The following is a 17,426-nucleotide window of genomic DNA, read 5'->3' as shown; positions in this document are numbered from 1 at the left end:
GTGTAACAAAATCTCGAAAACAGAAAATATTCTACTTCGTCTCGTCTTGTCTAACTTTTCTTTGATTCTGATACAATGCTTCCTTCAAGAGAAGAAGACGAGAGATGATGACAAGTCTGAAGTCTGGGAGGGGTTTGTCTCACAAGTAGTGATATTCGCGTATAATTAATAAAATTATCCTGTATATGTATAAGTGTATTCTCTAAGTATGCATGAGCAACAAAGACGACTTGATGAAGCAGTATATGCTAGGTGTAGACCTTTGCTAATTTTTTCGGCAATGTATGCAATGGAGGGGGAAAGAAACTGGCATCCCTACCCCATTATCTCCTGGCCTAGTTGCCTTATAAGTGGTGCTTCTTGGTGTCATTTGTGACGTTCAGACCTGTCTTCGGACAGTTGACTAAACAATAATCCTATAATAATATTATATTTTATATATATATATATATATATATATATATATATATATTATTTTAATGTACCGAAGTACATATGATATTTCCATGCAGATATTCTGCATCATCATACGATGAAAGAGTAATGGAACGGAGAAAAATTCTCTCCGGCGCCGGGATTTGAACCCGGGTTTTCAGCTCTACGTGCTGATGCTTTATCCACTAAGCCACACCTGATACCACCCCGGCATCGGACAGAATCGTCTCAGATTAAGCTCCAACTCTTGGGTTCCCTCTAGTGGCCGCCCTCTGCACTACGTCATAGATGTCTATGAACATAGGACCGAAGTCCACACATGTGCTGAGATGCACTCGTTATGAGTGACTAGTTGGCCGGGATCTGACGGAATAAGCGCCGTCTTAAATCACGAAGTGATCCGTCAGATCCTGGCCAACTAGTCACTCATAACGAGTGCACCTCAGCACATGTGTGGACTTCGGTCCTACGTTCATAGACATCTATGACGTAGTGCAGAGGGCGGCCACTAGAGGGAACCCAAGAGTTGGAGCTTAATCTGAGACGATTCTGTCCGACGCCGGGGTGGTATCTGGTGTGGCTTAGTAGATAAAGCATCAGCATGTAGAGGTGAAAACCCGGGTTCAAATCCCGGCGCCGGAGAGAATTTTTCTCCATTCCATTACTCTTTCATCGTATTATATTTAATATTTAAAAATTAATTGCAAGTCGGTTATTTTAACATTAGGCCTATGCAGACAAATATCGCATAATAAAATAAACATATTAAGTCTAATACACTGATTATTATTGATTGAGCTGTAGTGACACCAAATGCAAGTACTAATGTTAGGAAATACTGTGCGAATCCGTAAGGGTAATGAAAACAATTAATAGGCCTATTTATGTACATTGAAACAACTAGCTAATATAAAAGTTCCTAGAGTATTTCATAGGAATAAAATATGAATGAGATTAGTTTTGACAAAAAATTGCTATTAAATGTAGGCTTATATATTTGCTTTTAAGAATGAAACCTTTCCTAAAGTAAAAAAATTATTAACTTTGAACTATTAAACCTTAGTAAGATGTTAAAAGACGCAAAGTTCATAAAGGTAGGTTCTCTAAAAATACATTTCTGTACTAAGCAATGCTATAATATTCTGAAGGACTGATAAAAGGCAACAAAGATGCGAATATGAAATTACTGCTCATAGATAGTATGTAGGCTAGAATTTTTCTCTTAAGATATATTAAAGATGTGAATAACTTATCACTTTCATTTAATTCCAATTGGATTGCATCTCATATTGTCCTTTTTCCTTACTTACTTGTAATCCTCTAGAATATATCGTATAAAACTGGGTGTTTCTTTACAATTTCTCACAGAACACCGACATAAAATTCATGGCGGCAGCGAAAAAAAACTGTGCAGGCAGCGAATCTAAATTTCAACGCTGCAGATTCGCAGACGTCCGGCGATACTTTCGCATTGGTGTGGGCACACTCATATACCGCAATGTATGTTGAGACAGTGGCAACTTTGCGAAGCGAAACATTCGCCACCACTGCAAATATTTCGCGTCGGTGTGGGGAGGCCTTTATGGTCAGGGAAAACCTCAGAATAAAACCAACCATACCAAACGGGAATGAAGTGAAGTGAGGTCGAGGACTCGACATAGACCACCCAGCATCAATCCCACTGCTGGGGAAAACCTAGGAAGAAACCAACCAATCAGACCAAATGGGGTATCCAAATAACATTGATGTCTAGTGGAAGAATCCCGAGAAAAACCCCAACTGCAACCTTGTCCACTACAAGTATCACTGCTCATTGAAAAATCTCAGACCAGACTAGAACTCGAACCTGGACTACCTGTGTGAAAGACTGATGATCTACGTCTATACCACGCAGTCACTGCAGGAGTAAATAGGGATCCTAGTGAATTCAAAAAGCAAAATTCAGAAAATGAAAATTCCACAGAGGCTGTCATGTGGAATGACAACGGACGTTTCCAGGAAATGACTGGAATAATAATAAATTCTTTTTTTGTTCTGGCAGCCTAAACAATACAGGCAAAGATAGCATCTCCTCCATAATATCCAGGAGTTGACTGGACTGGGGAAAAAACAATAATTATGTAACATCTGGAGAGCATATGTGCTTAATTGCCTCCATGACACAGGACAAATGTACACCTCAGACTAAACCAATCTTTGCAGTTTGTTATACCTCAAATGTGGAGCCCTGTACCATGAAAACATAAACAGATTACAGGGATTAGGCAAATGTACAAGTGCGGCTACACATGAGCAATACTGAGAGGCAATGGAAGAACATAAGAGAATCACTGCCCTCTGCAGAACGAAAAAAGGAGCACTTCATGGAGTATCTCTTCAAGTTTAATTAAAAAAAAAAAAAGTCTCCAAGAGTTCATCAGTGCTCCTGCTAGTCTTGATCTGCTACCCTAAACTTAGGGTCTAGGGCTATGTGTCTGAAGTAAACTTTTGTGTGTTTTAGGAAAAATGTTTGTTAGATAAGCCTTTGTGTTCTGTTTAAACTTCTGTATATTTTATGTTATATGTGTGTAGAGTATATTTTAATTGTGTTACAAGAAATGTTTAAAAAGTTTGTGCTGTATAAATCTTTGTGTTAGGCCTATACTTAAATTTATGCATATTTTGTGCCATATATGTGTTTAAACTTTTATATATTTTGTGCCACATAATGGGTAGAGAAAAATTGCAACAGACCTAGTAACAGAAAAAAATTGTTCTGGTAGCTAAGTTTTTGCTGAGACGTAGATGGGAGGATAATATTAAAATGGATTTGAGGGAGGTGGGATATGATGATAGAGACTGGATTAATCTTGCACAGGATAGGGACCGATGGCGGGCTTATGTGAGGGCGGCAATGAACCTTCGGGTTCCTTAAAAGCCATTTGTAAGTAAGTAAGTAAGCTAAGTTTTTGTGATCTGTTTAAACTAGTATAGTACACGACACTGAAATTTCTAACTTGCATTTCTCGGTAATTCAGTAGAAAACATTGGTCAATATTAAGGACATAAATTGCATCGAGGATAAGTGACAGGTTGGCATATCAAAAACCTGAACAAACCAAAATTAACCTGTCACTGATCCTCGATGATGTCCGTCATATTGACCAACATTTTCGAATGAATTACCCATTTTTCTAAGTTCTACGGTGCGGGAATCTATGACAGGTCACGTTACATTGTACACAACATCCAGCTACCTCATCAACTACCCACTGACCTTGTCGGATACCTCGGCCTCATGTCACTTAATAGGCCTAAGGGAACGTTCATGAGAAAATGTCCAAAAATGAAAATAATAAAAATATATTTTCGTCTACGTATTATATATCAAATGAAAGCTTGAAATTACTATTTTTAGGCTACATATCAATTTTCTTCATTTTAAGAATGCATTCGACACTACATTATAAGAAATGTGACATGGTACAACACCTAGCATTATGACAATTCATAACATTATTTCATGTTATGTTCAGAAGTTTAATAAGTGAGGCACACATAATTTTTAGGCACCAAGATATCCACTCTATCTTCTATTTAAAAAATATAATCCTTTTATGTAAGCACACTATAAGGAAAAATCAATATTTTTAATTTTGAAAATGGTTGTCTTCATGTCACCCTACTGACAAAATATTTTAAAAGTTTCCGTAATAAGATTATTTCTGGTGCAATTTACTAGAAATTTTAAGAAATGCTAGTTTACTGAGTGGTCCATAGGCGGTGCAAAAAGTTGTTTTGCTAGCAACGTCGTTTGTTTTTAAATAATTGTCCAAACATTGGTCACACTACTGACGCCGCTGCTGTCTGAAGTGTATTCAGTGCTATATCATCTGAAAAATTGCTCTATTGAGTCTACTAGCCTAATAACAAATAGTAAATATTGTATTATATTATGTGTGCAATATTTAAGCTAAAGTACCTCAGTTTGAATCCATACTTAACATAACTTTACAAGCAACTTAGGCCATTGTAGATTAATTTAAATATTTTTACTTCATCTTTTTATTATTTTTAAAGTTCTAGAATGACTAAAACTGGAACTGAGAGACAAAGGGCATATGCGGAAAAAAATACGAATGATGAAGACTACAAACGCCATAGAGCTGCCATTGATAACCGTTACAGAGAGAAGAGAAAATCGACAGAAACTATCCAGGAACGGAATATAAGAAAATCTAAGGCTGCGATTAGGAAGCAGAAGAGTCAAAGACAAATTGAATAGCTGGCCCAGATGGCTCAAGCGGTAGGGGCACGGCATGTCTCTATCGCTTGTTCTGAAAGGTTGTGGGTTCGAGTCCCGCCTCGGGCACGGGTGTTGTATACGTACTAGTTTAAGAGAGTGGAAAACAGAAAAACAGAAAAAAAAGAGAAAAATGGAAAAATAAAATAAAGAATTACTCGAGGATAGTAGTGAGGCTTCACCATCTGCACTGGGAAAGGCATTCAAGAAAGTTGATAGAAATATGCCTCGGTCTCCAAGGAAGCAGAGGGCTACGGTTGTAAAATTAGCCACAAAATACGGTGTTTCATTAGAAAATAAAGTATTAGCTATTAAGAGGGAAAGACTTTCTGATGATGTAACTAATCTCATTACAGAATTTTATGTAAATGATGAGATCAGTCGTGTTGATCCAAGTCTGAAGGGTGTCTCATCACAAAGATTCATCACAACAGCACGACGACACCTTCTCTATCCAATTAGGGAAGTCCATAATCTTTTCTGCAGAAATATCCAAACAAGAAAGTTGGTCGTAGCAAGTTTGCCTCTTTGCGCTCTTCACATGTGAAACCATACAGGGATATGCCACATAATGTGTGTATGCCGCTATCATGAGAATTTCTCTAATCTTCATGAGAAGATTTCAGGTGTCCTGCCAGGATTTGGAGCATCCATTAAAGACTTCATACAAATACCTGTCTGTGACCATCAAAAGAAAAATGAAGCGATGAAGAATGTTAACATATTTTCTGATGGGTGTGCTGGACAACTCAAGTGCAAATATAACTTTTCAAACATTACTCTTCCCAAAGAACAGTTCAATCTGTCCAATCTGACTTGGACATTCTTTGCCACGTCACACGGTAAAGGTGCCGTTGATGGTATTGGTGCTGTTGTGAAACGAAAGGTTTGGAACTTGGTTAGAGCCAGAAAGGTAACCGTGCGAGATGCTGAAATATTTTCTCGAGCCTGTAGCTCACTCAAAGTAAATGTGCCTCATGTTAAGAGTGAGGAAATAAATTCTGTGAGGCAGGAACTGGGTAAAGCTTGGGAAAATATCCTACCTATTATGAGGACGCAAAAAATTCAACATGTTATTGCTGTGTTAGCCTATAAGATCAAATATAAATATTTTCCACAGAACTCCAGTGAATTGGAAGAGTATCTTCGCCCTGAAGTCCGTAAGAGGCGGAGAAAGCGTCCAGTTCATCACAAGTAAAGAAGAGTGTGTCAAATAGAAAATGCAATTGGAAGTCACACTACTGACGCACATTATATTCTAAAATAATTTTTATAATTAAAATAGTTGTAGTTAATTAAACAAAACATTATGCAAGATACATTGAAATACTCATATTTGTGTCATCAATCACTGTAATTAGTCCATCATTTTCAATTTTGCAGTAACATATCAAATTGTTTTCTACTACTTCACATCAGTCTAAAACTTGTCACACTACTGACGTGTAAAAAAATTGAGGTAGGATTAATTAAGTTTGACTGTTGTTAACAAAATTTTATACATGACTTTGCAAGTTCTCAAAGAGTATATACATACATTTGGTAAATGAAATTAATAAGAAATAACTTGCTAAATTTCATAGAATAATAAAAATTGTGTCACACTACTGACGGTGGATGTTCCCCTAACTATTTTTTCATTTAACTCATCGAACCCATAACGAAACACAAATCAAATATCAGTCCCGTGTGTGGTGTGGGAAGAGATTGGTAAAATATTTCTGTTTTATGATATTAGAGTCTGCGAGAAAAGTAATGGTTGGTAACATGTGATTTGCACTAAAACGGAATATGGTACCTGCTGCTACATACAAGTTCACTTACAGTCACTTACCAGTAAGGCGCATTCGGCACCTCGTAGCAGCAGATATTACGTTTTCCCGTGATTTTAATTGTTGGGGGTGCGAATCTTGACAATCCTGTAGTTACTAATTTGTACGCCTACCAATGACAATGTGAAAAGTTCGTGAAAGTGACTCTTCATGAGACTGGTCAAATAACTCTTCACAGGAAAGAAATACATCTTGTTATAGGCCTATATAGCTAGGTACTACTTTATACTTACAAGCCATATGTTACTCCTGTATTTGAGATGTTCTACAGTTTCATCATTTATTATTCGTTTCTTCAGATGTTTTAAGGTCTCTAAATTAGAAGCTTCAGGAGGAATATCAGATTTGTCAAACAATCCCGGTCTTGCCTTAACACATTCCACATCAACGGTTGGAGGCTCACAAGAAACCTTCAGTTTGTCAACACTGTCAAAATAGAATAAGCATCAACAATTCAATATCAAGACACATTCTAAATCTACATATCATCAATTTATACAATTTTAGTACAAAACACTATTACATCTTGGTAACATAACCTCATATTTCGGGCCTATAAGCCTATTAACTTATGTGACCCAGAGTTTGCAGCAAGTGAGCAATATGAAAATAGGTGGTTATATTACACTGCAAATTCTGGATAAATCCCAAAGAACAACCACTAATTAACCTGTCTCATGTACAAACAGTGTGAATCGGAAACCAAAAAAGATTTTCCGAGTTTTAACAGTACCCAAATGTACCAACCTACAAGTGTCAGCCAATATTTTAAGCTTGTCTTCACTAAGTTCAACATCCATTAACACTGAAATCTTCTTAAGATCAACGGCCTTACGACTTTTTGCACTTTCAGATTCAATGTTGCTTACTGTTGGTACTGCAGCAGAAAATTCTCTAAATAAATCTTTAAGGCATATCTTTTCTGAAACCCATGATCGATTACCAGTTTGATACACTGACTCCATTTTTATGAAAATTCACTATTTTCAATCAGCGACATTAACGTATTAGGGAAAGAAATTCAAATTTCTCACGACAACAATTCGCACACTCCTCCATTCTGAGAAACATACAATGTTACCAGTTGCAAAATCAGAAACTACCTACAGAATGGAACAAAATTCCCTACATATCCCTACAATGTTATAAATTTCCCTATTTATTTATTCTTTTATCTATTTATTTCTTTCTGTATCCACTACAGGTTGCCATTGACAAAGAGTACCATGATACAATAAACAGAGTAAATGCCTTGAAACTTAGTGATACCATAGTCTAGTATATACAGTCAAGAAGCCGTAGTTGTGAGGGTGCTAGGAACAATAGACTATTTCGCATTGTCTGTAATGAGGCGATATTAGCGACCCTAGTGGTTAGCAACTATCTATGGATGCATATTTACTACGTATTGAGCTTCATGACTGTATATACTAGACTGTGGTGATCATAGACAAATAAATAGAGGTGGTGATACATTGTTGTTTAGAGTGAAAAATATCAATTTGAATTAGATTAAAACACATAATAACGTCAAGAAGATGCGAATTAAAGTCATGGTTCATATATGAAGGGTACACGGGAATAACGATCAAGGTCCATTTTAGAAAGTTTCGAGAAAAACAAATTTTAAAGTTTAAGCACTTAATACTTTGTTATGTGTGTATTTAATAGAAATTGACGTAGTGGAATGTCAAGAACGATTATTTCTTATTACTAGCTAGAGCACATGATAGTACTTCCTTTCCACTACAAGATAGCATTATTAACTCAGTTTCGATTTTTGGTGGACCTTGATCGTTTTTCCCGTGTACCCTTCCTATATGATACCTGAAAATAGCTATTGATCATTCGAGTACTGCAATAATTATCATTACTATAATAAATTGCGTCATTAAGTCATTATTGATATATATTTATATCAATTGATACATATTTATATATATAATATTTAGATATATAATATAAATAAATAACCTAAGCAACGGTATAGGCATTATTCTAACCAGTGATGACGTATTTCTAAACAAAAAAGTGCCCTGGCTCTGGAATTTTGATAGTACCGGTCGTACCCAACGAGTTAGTAATATAACTTACCGGTAGTAGTTGTCTTTGTCGTCTTCATCATTATCATCATTTGCGCAAACATACTTATGGAATAGCCAACCAGACGCAAATACGTACAGTACATGGGCTCGAACTAAATACTGTATAGAGGTTGTTGGGTCTGTGGAATAGACCTCATTAAGAAATAACTGTTTAAATATGAATACAAATAATATGACTTTTTATAAATGCAAAATTTGTCGATAATAAGAAAATCATAAAAGTGTACGAAGACCACCTCTGTGGTGTAGGGGTCAGCATGCTGGTCTCCTACGCAGAGGGCCCGGGATCGATTCCCGGCCGGGTTGAATTTCCTGGTTGAGGTTTTTCAGGGTTTTTCCTCAACCGTAAGGCAAATGCCAGGAAATTCGGGCCACAACATCCCTGAAAATCACCGGCCTCATTCATTACCGAAATCATATTCATAACATAGAACCAGTCTCAACAATAGTACACAGGCCTTCGAATTTCAACCAAAGATTAACTCGCGATATGACCAGAGATGTTAAAGCGAGTATAAATAACAGCGAAGGGGGGGGGGAAGTGTACTGCCGCCGCCGGGCCTTGAAAAAAAGAACTCTGGCGCCCTCCAGACCTGAAATACACCCCTGAGCATAACTAGCCAATAATACAAGCATATGAAATAATACAGTATACGAATGTAGTGGTTGTGTATTTTGTTTTTGTTTGTTTTTTTTTTCTATTTCATTTACTGTATTACACAGATCTTAATTGTACATTAGCATTGAAGCTTTAATACGTGGAACAAGTCAAGAGTCATTTTTTAGCAATATGAAGTGAGGCCGAGGGTTCGCCATCGATTACCTGGTATTTGCCATAACCTCCTCAGTCCTGGGGAGAATTTTGAGTTTCAAATATCCATGAAATTTTAATGAAGTGTTGCAAATGGACTGTGTACTGATGAAAAAATTAGGAGAAAAATATTCAAGTAATGAAAGTAACTCAAAACTGATGTAGGAGACCATGGGACTCAATGTATTCTAAATTAATTACATTAACTCTAGTCTGATTGAATATTCAGTTTTATTTTATAATATATGATACAGAATAACAATTTTTATTTTAAAATCTATAAGCTTGACGTCTACCATAGGAGACCCAAGGTATATCTCAATTTTAGTAATAGTGTACATATTTTAAGGCATGAATCTGATTATGCCATCAAACAGAGCAGTGTTTTATTTAGCTCATTCAATATAATATTCATTTTAATTTTTTAAATATTATCAACAATCCTGTATGGGTCTGAACGTTTTGTAAGTTATGTGTATGAAATAATCTTTAAAAATGTGTAATCTTAAAGAATCTTTGTTTACGTAATTAGTTTAAAATAATCGCAGGTCACAGCTTGATGAGACTCGTGTTAGCATTGTCACAAAACGAAGAACTTTAATTTTTAATGAAAATCGTAACGAGCGCAAGAAAATGAATGTGGCATTCACTGCTCAAACCACTAAAGTTTACTAATAAAGACAGCCTACAATACTATAAACGATGGCATCCAAAGTTGCGGGTTACGGCTGTGATAATCACGCAGGAGGCCCTGGTTCGTGTTCTGGCCAGATCTGGGATTTTTAATTGAAAAATCCATAGTGATACAATGACACATATGGCAGACAAGGTCGCAGATGGGGTTCTCCCGTTTTCACATAGGTCTCTTAGGCATCTATAGGCATCCGAAAAGGAAAACTCAGTGCGCAAAAACCAGCGGGCGTGACTGTCTCGCGCAGATGACGTATGCTTCTGTTCCCAGCATGGTCTCAAGCCTACTGCAGGGGAATAAGAGGGATATAACATGCGCCCCGCGAGGAGTCCGAGCTGAATTTTTGCTTGTAGGATACCTAGGCATCCAACAAACAAAACTCAGTGAGCAGAAACCAGCGGGTGTGACTGTATCGCGCAGATGACGTATGCTCCCTTTCCCAGCATGCTCCCATCTCCAATCACACCACCGACACTATGCGCATGCGCACGTATTATCTTCTTGTACTGAACTGAAAACGTGTTATTGCTACAGAGTCAGGGAGTCACATAGCGTTTTATATTAAATATTAATTTAATTTAATTTAAATATTTAAAATTTAAATATGAGGACAGTTCCAGTGATGATAGATACCGATTGTGACTTAGAATGAGACGATGTTGACATCTTGTAATGTTATATTCACTTAATTGGTTATTGTTACAGCTGCTCTTTGAGTGCACATGTCCGCAACCCTAGCCGTTATAGCTATATCAGTAGTCGCTTAAATAAAGAACCCGCCTACTGCAGGGGGGTAAGAGGGGTATAGCATGCGCGGCGCAAGGAATTCTGAGCTGAGTTTTTCTTGTAAGATACCTATAACAATGCAATCATTTCGGCGGCTCGATCAAGGGAAATTAGCATCGAACGCTTTGATCGACTTACCGATAACAGAGTTTGAACTTAGCAGCCTCGAGAATGTAAAACAGCGCTGAACGTTCTCAGAGAATTAACGGACAACGAGAATGTATTGATTTGGTATGCAGTAATAGTATGTTAGCGTAGCACTCTATCATGATCCAAATATTTGATTAAGCTAATTTTAATTGTGTTCAAATAGGTAAAATGCGTAAACTTTGCAACAAATTCAATGCAAAAAACAAAAAGAGTAATGAACCAAATAGATTATGTTGCGCTGTTGAAAAAGTTGTTCCTCCTGAGATTTAAGAGTCTCCCAAAACCAATTTACAACAACTTATAGGAGTATATTCGTTATCAACACACTTTTTAAAAAATATAAGACAGTACAACACCTTATACCAAGAGGCATTGTTTGGTGCAAAAGAAATACAATGCCAATTTTATGCTAACATTTAAAGTTCAAGTACAAGGTTATAATTTAATTGGAAGTCTTCTTCCAGCTCAGAGTATGAACCTTCAGATCTTATAAGTTTATCTTATTTCAGACGCTTCCAAATTGTCTGTCAGATCTAATATAGTAGCCCCTACCAAAGCTTAAAAGTAGAATTGATTGAAAAACTCCAGAAAGCATTGCTTGAAAATAACAGTTATATTCATAGTTTTAAGTACAACTTTGAAAATAATTCAGGAGCAAACGACCTACAACAATAATAAACTATTGTTCACTAAGTAATTACAAAGCTGTATTTGAAAATATAATAGGTTTAAGTCAAAATTATATTTACTGTATTTGTAAAAAGTGCAGCGAAACGCATGGATGTGGCTACTTGCTTAATATTACTTGTTATCGTATTTGAGTGTTAGTTATTAAGGATATTTGAGATATTCTTCTGCAAATAAAATGTGAACTTCCTGAAGATGATCTTAGACAATGCTAAAGCATAGTATAAGTCGCATAATTTATGAAAGTATTATGTGATTTCTGACATACGACAGTATTTTACTGGGGGGGGGGGTAAAATACTGTCGTATGTCAGAAATCACATAATACTTTCATAAATTATTATTTCCAACGCTGTTTTACTAGTTGCAAGTATGAAATTCTAATAATAATAAAATATTAAATTATCAAAAGTTTAGATACCTATTTATTAAAATATTTTTACAGCAGTATTTTACAAGGAAATAGCATATCTTTACAAATCACAATTTTCCAGTTTTGACACTATTTTGCTGTGAGTGCGAAGTATTAACGCCAGTGCTAGTACCTTATTCACTTCCAAGTAGAATATGCATCATTCGACAGATGGCAATACGTGTATGCTTTACCAGGTACAACATCTAGCGGAGACTATCTGAACTTTATGTTGCTCTAAAAAAATGTTGGATTGTTCTCGTTGTAGGTAGCCTATCCAGGACAAAGATATTCACGTCAAAAGGGATCGGTTATTAAATGAGTAAAAAATAATTTAGTAAAATATATATAAATAAATCTCTGATCATACATCAATCATTGAATATTTCTGGATTATTAAGACCACTTAAATGCAAGAGTCATAAATTAGATACTGGGTAAGGAGTCAGTGGCGTATGCTGAACCTGGAGTATGGGTGTTCTGTCAAATAAATATATGTAACTGGTCTATAGTCGCACGAGTTTAGTAGAAATTTCAAATTCATTAACTACTCGTTCTACGTGAGTAAATAAACCATCTGCTGTTCTATCAGCACTAACATCTACAAAGCCCAAGAATCTTTCATAGGCATAGCAGAGAACTGTACATAGTTGAGATTTTATTCTCAATATCAGAAGTTTCATCAAGTATTATAACTACAAATGAAACTGAGTTAATTTCATTTTTTATTTCTTCTTTTTCTACATCAGTAATAGCTTTTATGGCATCATTTTGAATCAATGGAGAAATTCCTGGAAACACTGTGGAAGAATTCAGATGGTTTTCTAAAAGTAAACCATATTTTTTAACACATTCAAAAATTCTAAAAAAATTTCCTTTGTTCAAAGAACTATCTGATTCGTCAAGTTCCCGTAGAGGGAGTTCCTGGTTAGCTAGAAGACAAATAGCGTGAACGATTCGTATTAATACAGCTCTATTTTTCTTTACCCCTTCGTCGTATTTATTGGTATCAGTTCTTCGTTGATCACCAAGTAAAGTATCAATTCACTTGAATAATTTCAAGGGAAAAATTGTTCCGGGGCCGGGTATCGATCTCGGGACCCTCCGCTTAGTGCATGAATGCTCTGCCGACTGAGCTACCCTAGGAACCACACACGACACCGTCACAATGACATTTAAGTTGTGTGGATATACATGCCCGCGCAGTCTTGAAGCATGAAGCAATCAGCAGTTGGGATCTTTCTGCGTTCTTCGGATAAAGCGTGACGCGACCGCACTGTAGTAGTAACAATACTGCATTACTTGCTTACGGCTTTTATGGAACCCGGAGGTTCATTGCCGCCCTCACATAAGCCTGCCATCGATCCCTATCCTGAGCAAGATTAATCCAGTCTCTACCATAATGATAATAATAATAATAATAATAATAATAATAATAATAATAATAATAAAACATGAATGAACTTAAAAAAATATGGAAACAAAAAAAGTGTAGGTCTATTTTGTTTTAATCACATTTAAGCTTATATTAATTTATTAAATAATTAATTTAATTTTTAGCAAGCACATCTTAGGCTACTTTAGCACCACCTCCGCCCACATTAAAATCCTGGCTGCGCCACTGGATACAATGAATTAAGACTGGATTGCAGTAGTTGGTATAATATGAGAATTATTTCGTTACGTTGCTTTATATCTTTCCTACAAAATACATGTTATTATTCCGACTTATCATTTATTGATATGGAAGCGCCATAGTTACGACTTATGGGGCACTTGCCCTGCCTTCAACTATTACTAGGGTTCCTCGATAATAATTGAATATAAGAGTTGAGACCACCGCCTACTTATAAGCAGCCATAGGATGCGTGGATGCGTTGAGCAGGTTGTTGTTGTTTATTGATATTTCTGGCTTTGAGCCAGATGCCGATTTAGGGTCTTAATCGCGCAGGATGCCCTCTCCAGCCATTGTACATAAATAGCAATATAAATATATTTACACATATGAAACCATTTCTGGCATAAGTGCCAGTAGGTGTGTGAGTGCAGTGACTGATTCCTTTTATTTTGTGTAGGCCTAATTTGTTAATTTGCTATATTTGTAGCGGACTAGTTAGTATTAATATAATATACATATGGTACATATTAGGAATGGTGATCGGGAGAAGAGTCGGGGTAAAAGATATCACCTGATAGACAACGTTAATGTATTATTATGGGCAGATTAAGAGGAAAGAAAGAATTTGGGAAAAATGAAAAATGCTGGGTTTGCAGTTAAAGACCTGCTCTTGGGCAGAACACTATGTATGCATGTCGGTGGTTGAGACACAGGATCCAAAAATCATCTACGTACCTTGTTTCATAATCCAGTAAGCACTTACAAAGGCTTTGCACCTAGAATACAAGTTAACAGGCTTTCCTTATTTCTCAGTGATAAACTAGCTGTAATAATATATTTAATATATTATATATAATAAATGATATAAAATAATATAGTAGGCCTATATTATAAAATTATGTATCAAATTTGTTTAATATTTATATAGAATACATAGGCCTATAGTTTTACTTCTCACAGGAGATTTGTTTTTCCATCTGCAGGACTATAAAATTATTACATATTTCAATTGTTGATGGGGACAGAGACCATGGACTGTCTCAACTCTCATTATAAAGGAACTTTAGAATTCAGACTTTACAGATAATGAGGGATTTATTACTTCATCGACACAATTTATTTTTAATTTAGTACATACGTGATTTATTTATTGTATGCTAATGGAGGTCATGGTTGGATTCAACCAATCAGAAGGAGTGTGCTCATTGTCGTAACTCTTATATTCAATTTGTTATATAGGAGGGACCCTACCTTCAACAATCAATATGATCTCCTAAAAACTCCATTTCGGCTAGGCTATGCTAAATTCAAGTGTCACTACTTCATTAGTAAGTATAATTATATGAAAATATAGTATTGATAGTAATATAGACTCTAGTGCAATATGATAAGTACATTTTTTTTAGAAATCTTGAATTGAAGGCTTTAATTTTTATCTGTGTCTCTTACGGATCTCTTCTGAGTGCGTTTTCTTAATTTCAGTACTTTAATTCCTACAAATCTTATGATTACATTGTCTTATGCTTACTAATTTCACGAACCAACAGCCGCGGAACTCTTCTATGCATTGCATATCAAAATTAATTATACATAGGTACACATGTCACCACGCAGGTTTTAATTGATATCAAGCGTGGTTGTATAGAATGCAATATGACAATTTGTTATAAATTAGGCAAAATAATGTAGTCGAAACTTCTGCAGATGTTTCAACGACAATGATGAAGAAATCATTGGTTCTAATAAACTGTTTAAATGACAGTCTTTCCTTGTGTTAAGGAACATCCTCATGGTCTTGGACTCACTTTTAAACAAGAAATTAAAGAGCTGTGTGCAAGATCTTCGGTCGATTCTGAAGGAAGTTTTTGGAATTATTTGCAACTATTGTGCTAATGATGTTAGGAATAGCATGCCAGATGTCATCGCTGTCTAGAGTAGCCGTAATCAGTAGTATTATTGATTCTATCATGTTTCTTCCTCCAGAGGTCTTTATATGTTTTAAAGAATAGGCCTAATATAATTATCATTTCAGAAGTAAAGAATTTTTATACGTATAAGAAGACAATGGAGGCAAAGGCTAATTGAGATTTCCCGAACTCTGATTGGATCAAAAACCCTGGCAGAACTGATATTCAAGCATTGCGGTGAATTTCGGTGGAACCCGGAGAGCTTAATTACTCAAATCCACTCTCCTCACCTTCACGCTGGGGCACCCTACCATCATTTAACATGCAAAAAATAGAGTGGTGCGCGGAAAACAACGGAAAGCTACCGCATTTACCTTTCCCAAGAAAAACTATCCCCCCATTCGGATGTCCGGGAGGGGGATGCTGGGGAAGGATATAATATGGATCATATGCTGAGAAAAGAGGAAAGCAGAAAATAAGAAAGATTGGAGAATGTTGGGTTCGCAAAGAAGAACCTGCTATTTGCCACATACACACGCACGCACGCACACACACACACACACGAGGGTCACTCCAAAAGTAATGCAAGACATTTATTTAAAATTTACATTTTTATCCTACAGCTTTGCTATTTTCACAGAATGTAGATACAACCTTTAGGAACAAAATGTCACTTTTCCACATAATCCCCGTCCCTTTCAACTGCCTTACGGCACCTTGGAATGAGAGCCTGTATAGCTTGTCTGGACCGTTGCTTACGAGATTACACAAGCTGGCGCATAGCGCTTGAAAAACGAGTCTGAAGTGGTTCCCTCGTAATGCCAATTCCGCCGCTCGGAGCGCTGTTCTGCCCTAAATATTCATAGCAGAACACTTAAATGACATTGACATTTGGGACATTTAAAGGACTCACTATTGCTTATTAAATGCTTCGTACAATATTTTATGGACAATATACGTAATTTCCAAACTTCTACTCCTCAATTATATTACAATAAAAGGCTGTCATTCTTGATATTAAAACATATTACATATAAACTGAGGGACTGACTGCTCTGTACTTCAGTTCATACACCAAACATTTCCGGAAATAAATTAACTTGACATCTTACATATACGCACTATAGCCTACCCTTTTCACCTAATATTATTAATATTGTTATTAAATAAGATATTGCAACTAATTAAGGTACTGCATTATCTTTAATTTCCTTGAATTCATAATTAAGCATTTGCAAGAAGGCCTAGCTTTTCCCTCTCTTTTTAAAAATATACGAACGCCACAATAACTGAGAAGTATAATTATTGCGCGATTTTTTCTTGCAGTGGTGAAAACATTTCTATAGGCCTACTGATTAATCTATTGAGCATAGTAATAGTAAACGCTGTAGTATTTTAGTGCGTGTAAATATATTTTGAATTAGCATTTATTAAATTAGGAAGTTAGCCTGTAATTTGTGTGATTGAAATGGTTTACTGCTGTGTGCCATTGTGCAAATCGAACCAGAATAAAGAATGTGATTTTTCGTTTCATTGTTTTCCACAAGATGAAGGACTAAGAAAGAAGTGGTGTGTAGCCATTTCTCGCGAAGGGGACAAACCAAGGACTCTTTGGACGCCAAACAAGAAATCGCGTGTCTGCAGCAGACATTTCAAAGAAGCTGATTTTAGAATCAGCACAACATTAAAACATTTGCTTCCTAATGCGGT

The 17,426-nt window shown here is 36.0% G+C and overlaps 2 protein-coding genes across 3 annotated transcripts in view; one reads left to right on the top strand and one right to left on the bottom strand.

Annotated features, from left to right (window-relative positions):
- Pbp49 (proximal sequence element A Pbp49) overlaps nucleotides 1-7,632 on the bottom strand; it is a 39,120-nt gene extending 31,488 nt beyond the window's left edge. For both annotated transcript variants that reach the window (XR_011335584.1, XM_069843406.1), the window contains exons 1-2: nucleotides 7,297-7,632; nucleotides 6,783-6,975 (exon numbers count right to left, since the gene is read on the bottom strand). Coding sequence is in view for 1 of the 2 variants with exons in the window: in XM_069843406.1 (XP_069699507.1) it covers nucleotides 6,783-6,975; nucleotides 7,297-7,514 (411 nt within the window). In the remaining variant the exon portion in view is untranslated. The remainder of the gene's footprint in view (nucleotides 1-6,782; nucleotides 6,976-7,296) is intronic.
- Nucleotides 7,633-15,048: 7,416 nt separating this feature from the next.
- Nucleotides 15,049-17,426, top strand: part of LOC138712021 (enolase-phosphatase E1-like) — a 35,334-nt gene continuing 32,956 nt past the window's right edge. The window contains exon 1 of the mRNA XM_069843405.1: nucleotides 15,049-15,137. The gene's annotated coding sequence lies outside the window, so the exon portion shown is untranslated. The remainder of the gene's footprint in view (nucleotides 15,138-17,426) is intronic.

The sequence above is a fragment of the Periplaneta americana genome, chromosome 13 (assembly GCF_040183065.1).
Source record: "Periplaneta americana isolate PAMFEO1 chromosome 13, P.americana_PAMFEO1_priV1, whole genome shotgun sequence".
NCBI classification, from domain to species: domain Eukaryota; kingdom Metazoa; phylum Arthropoda; class Insecta; order Blattodea; family Blattidae; genus Periplaneta; species Periplaneta americana.
Note: the sequence above shows the minus strand (reverse complement) of the source record. Positions and strands in the feature narration are given on the sequence as shown.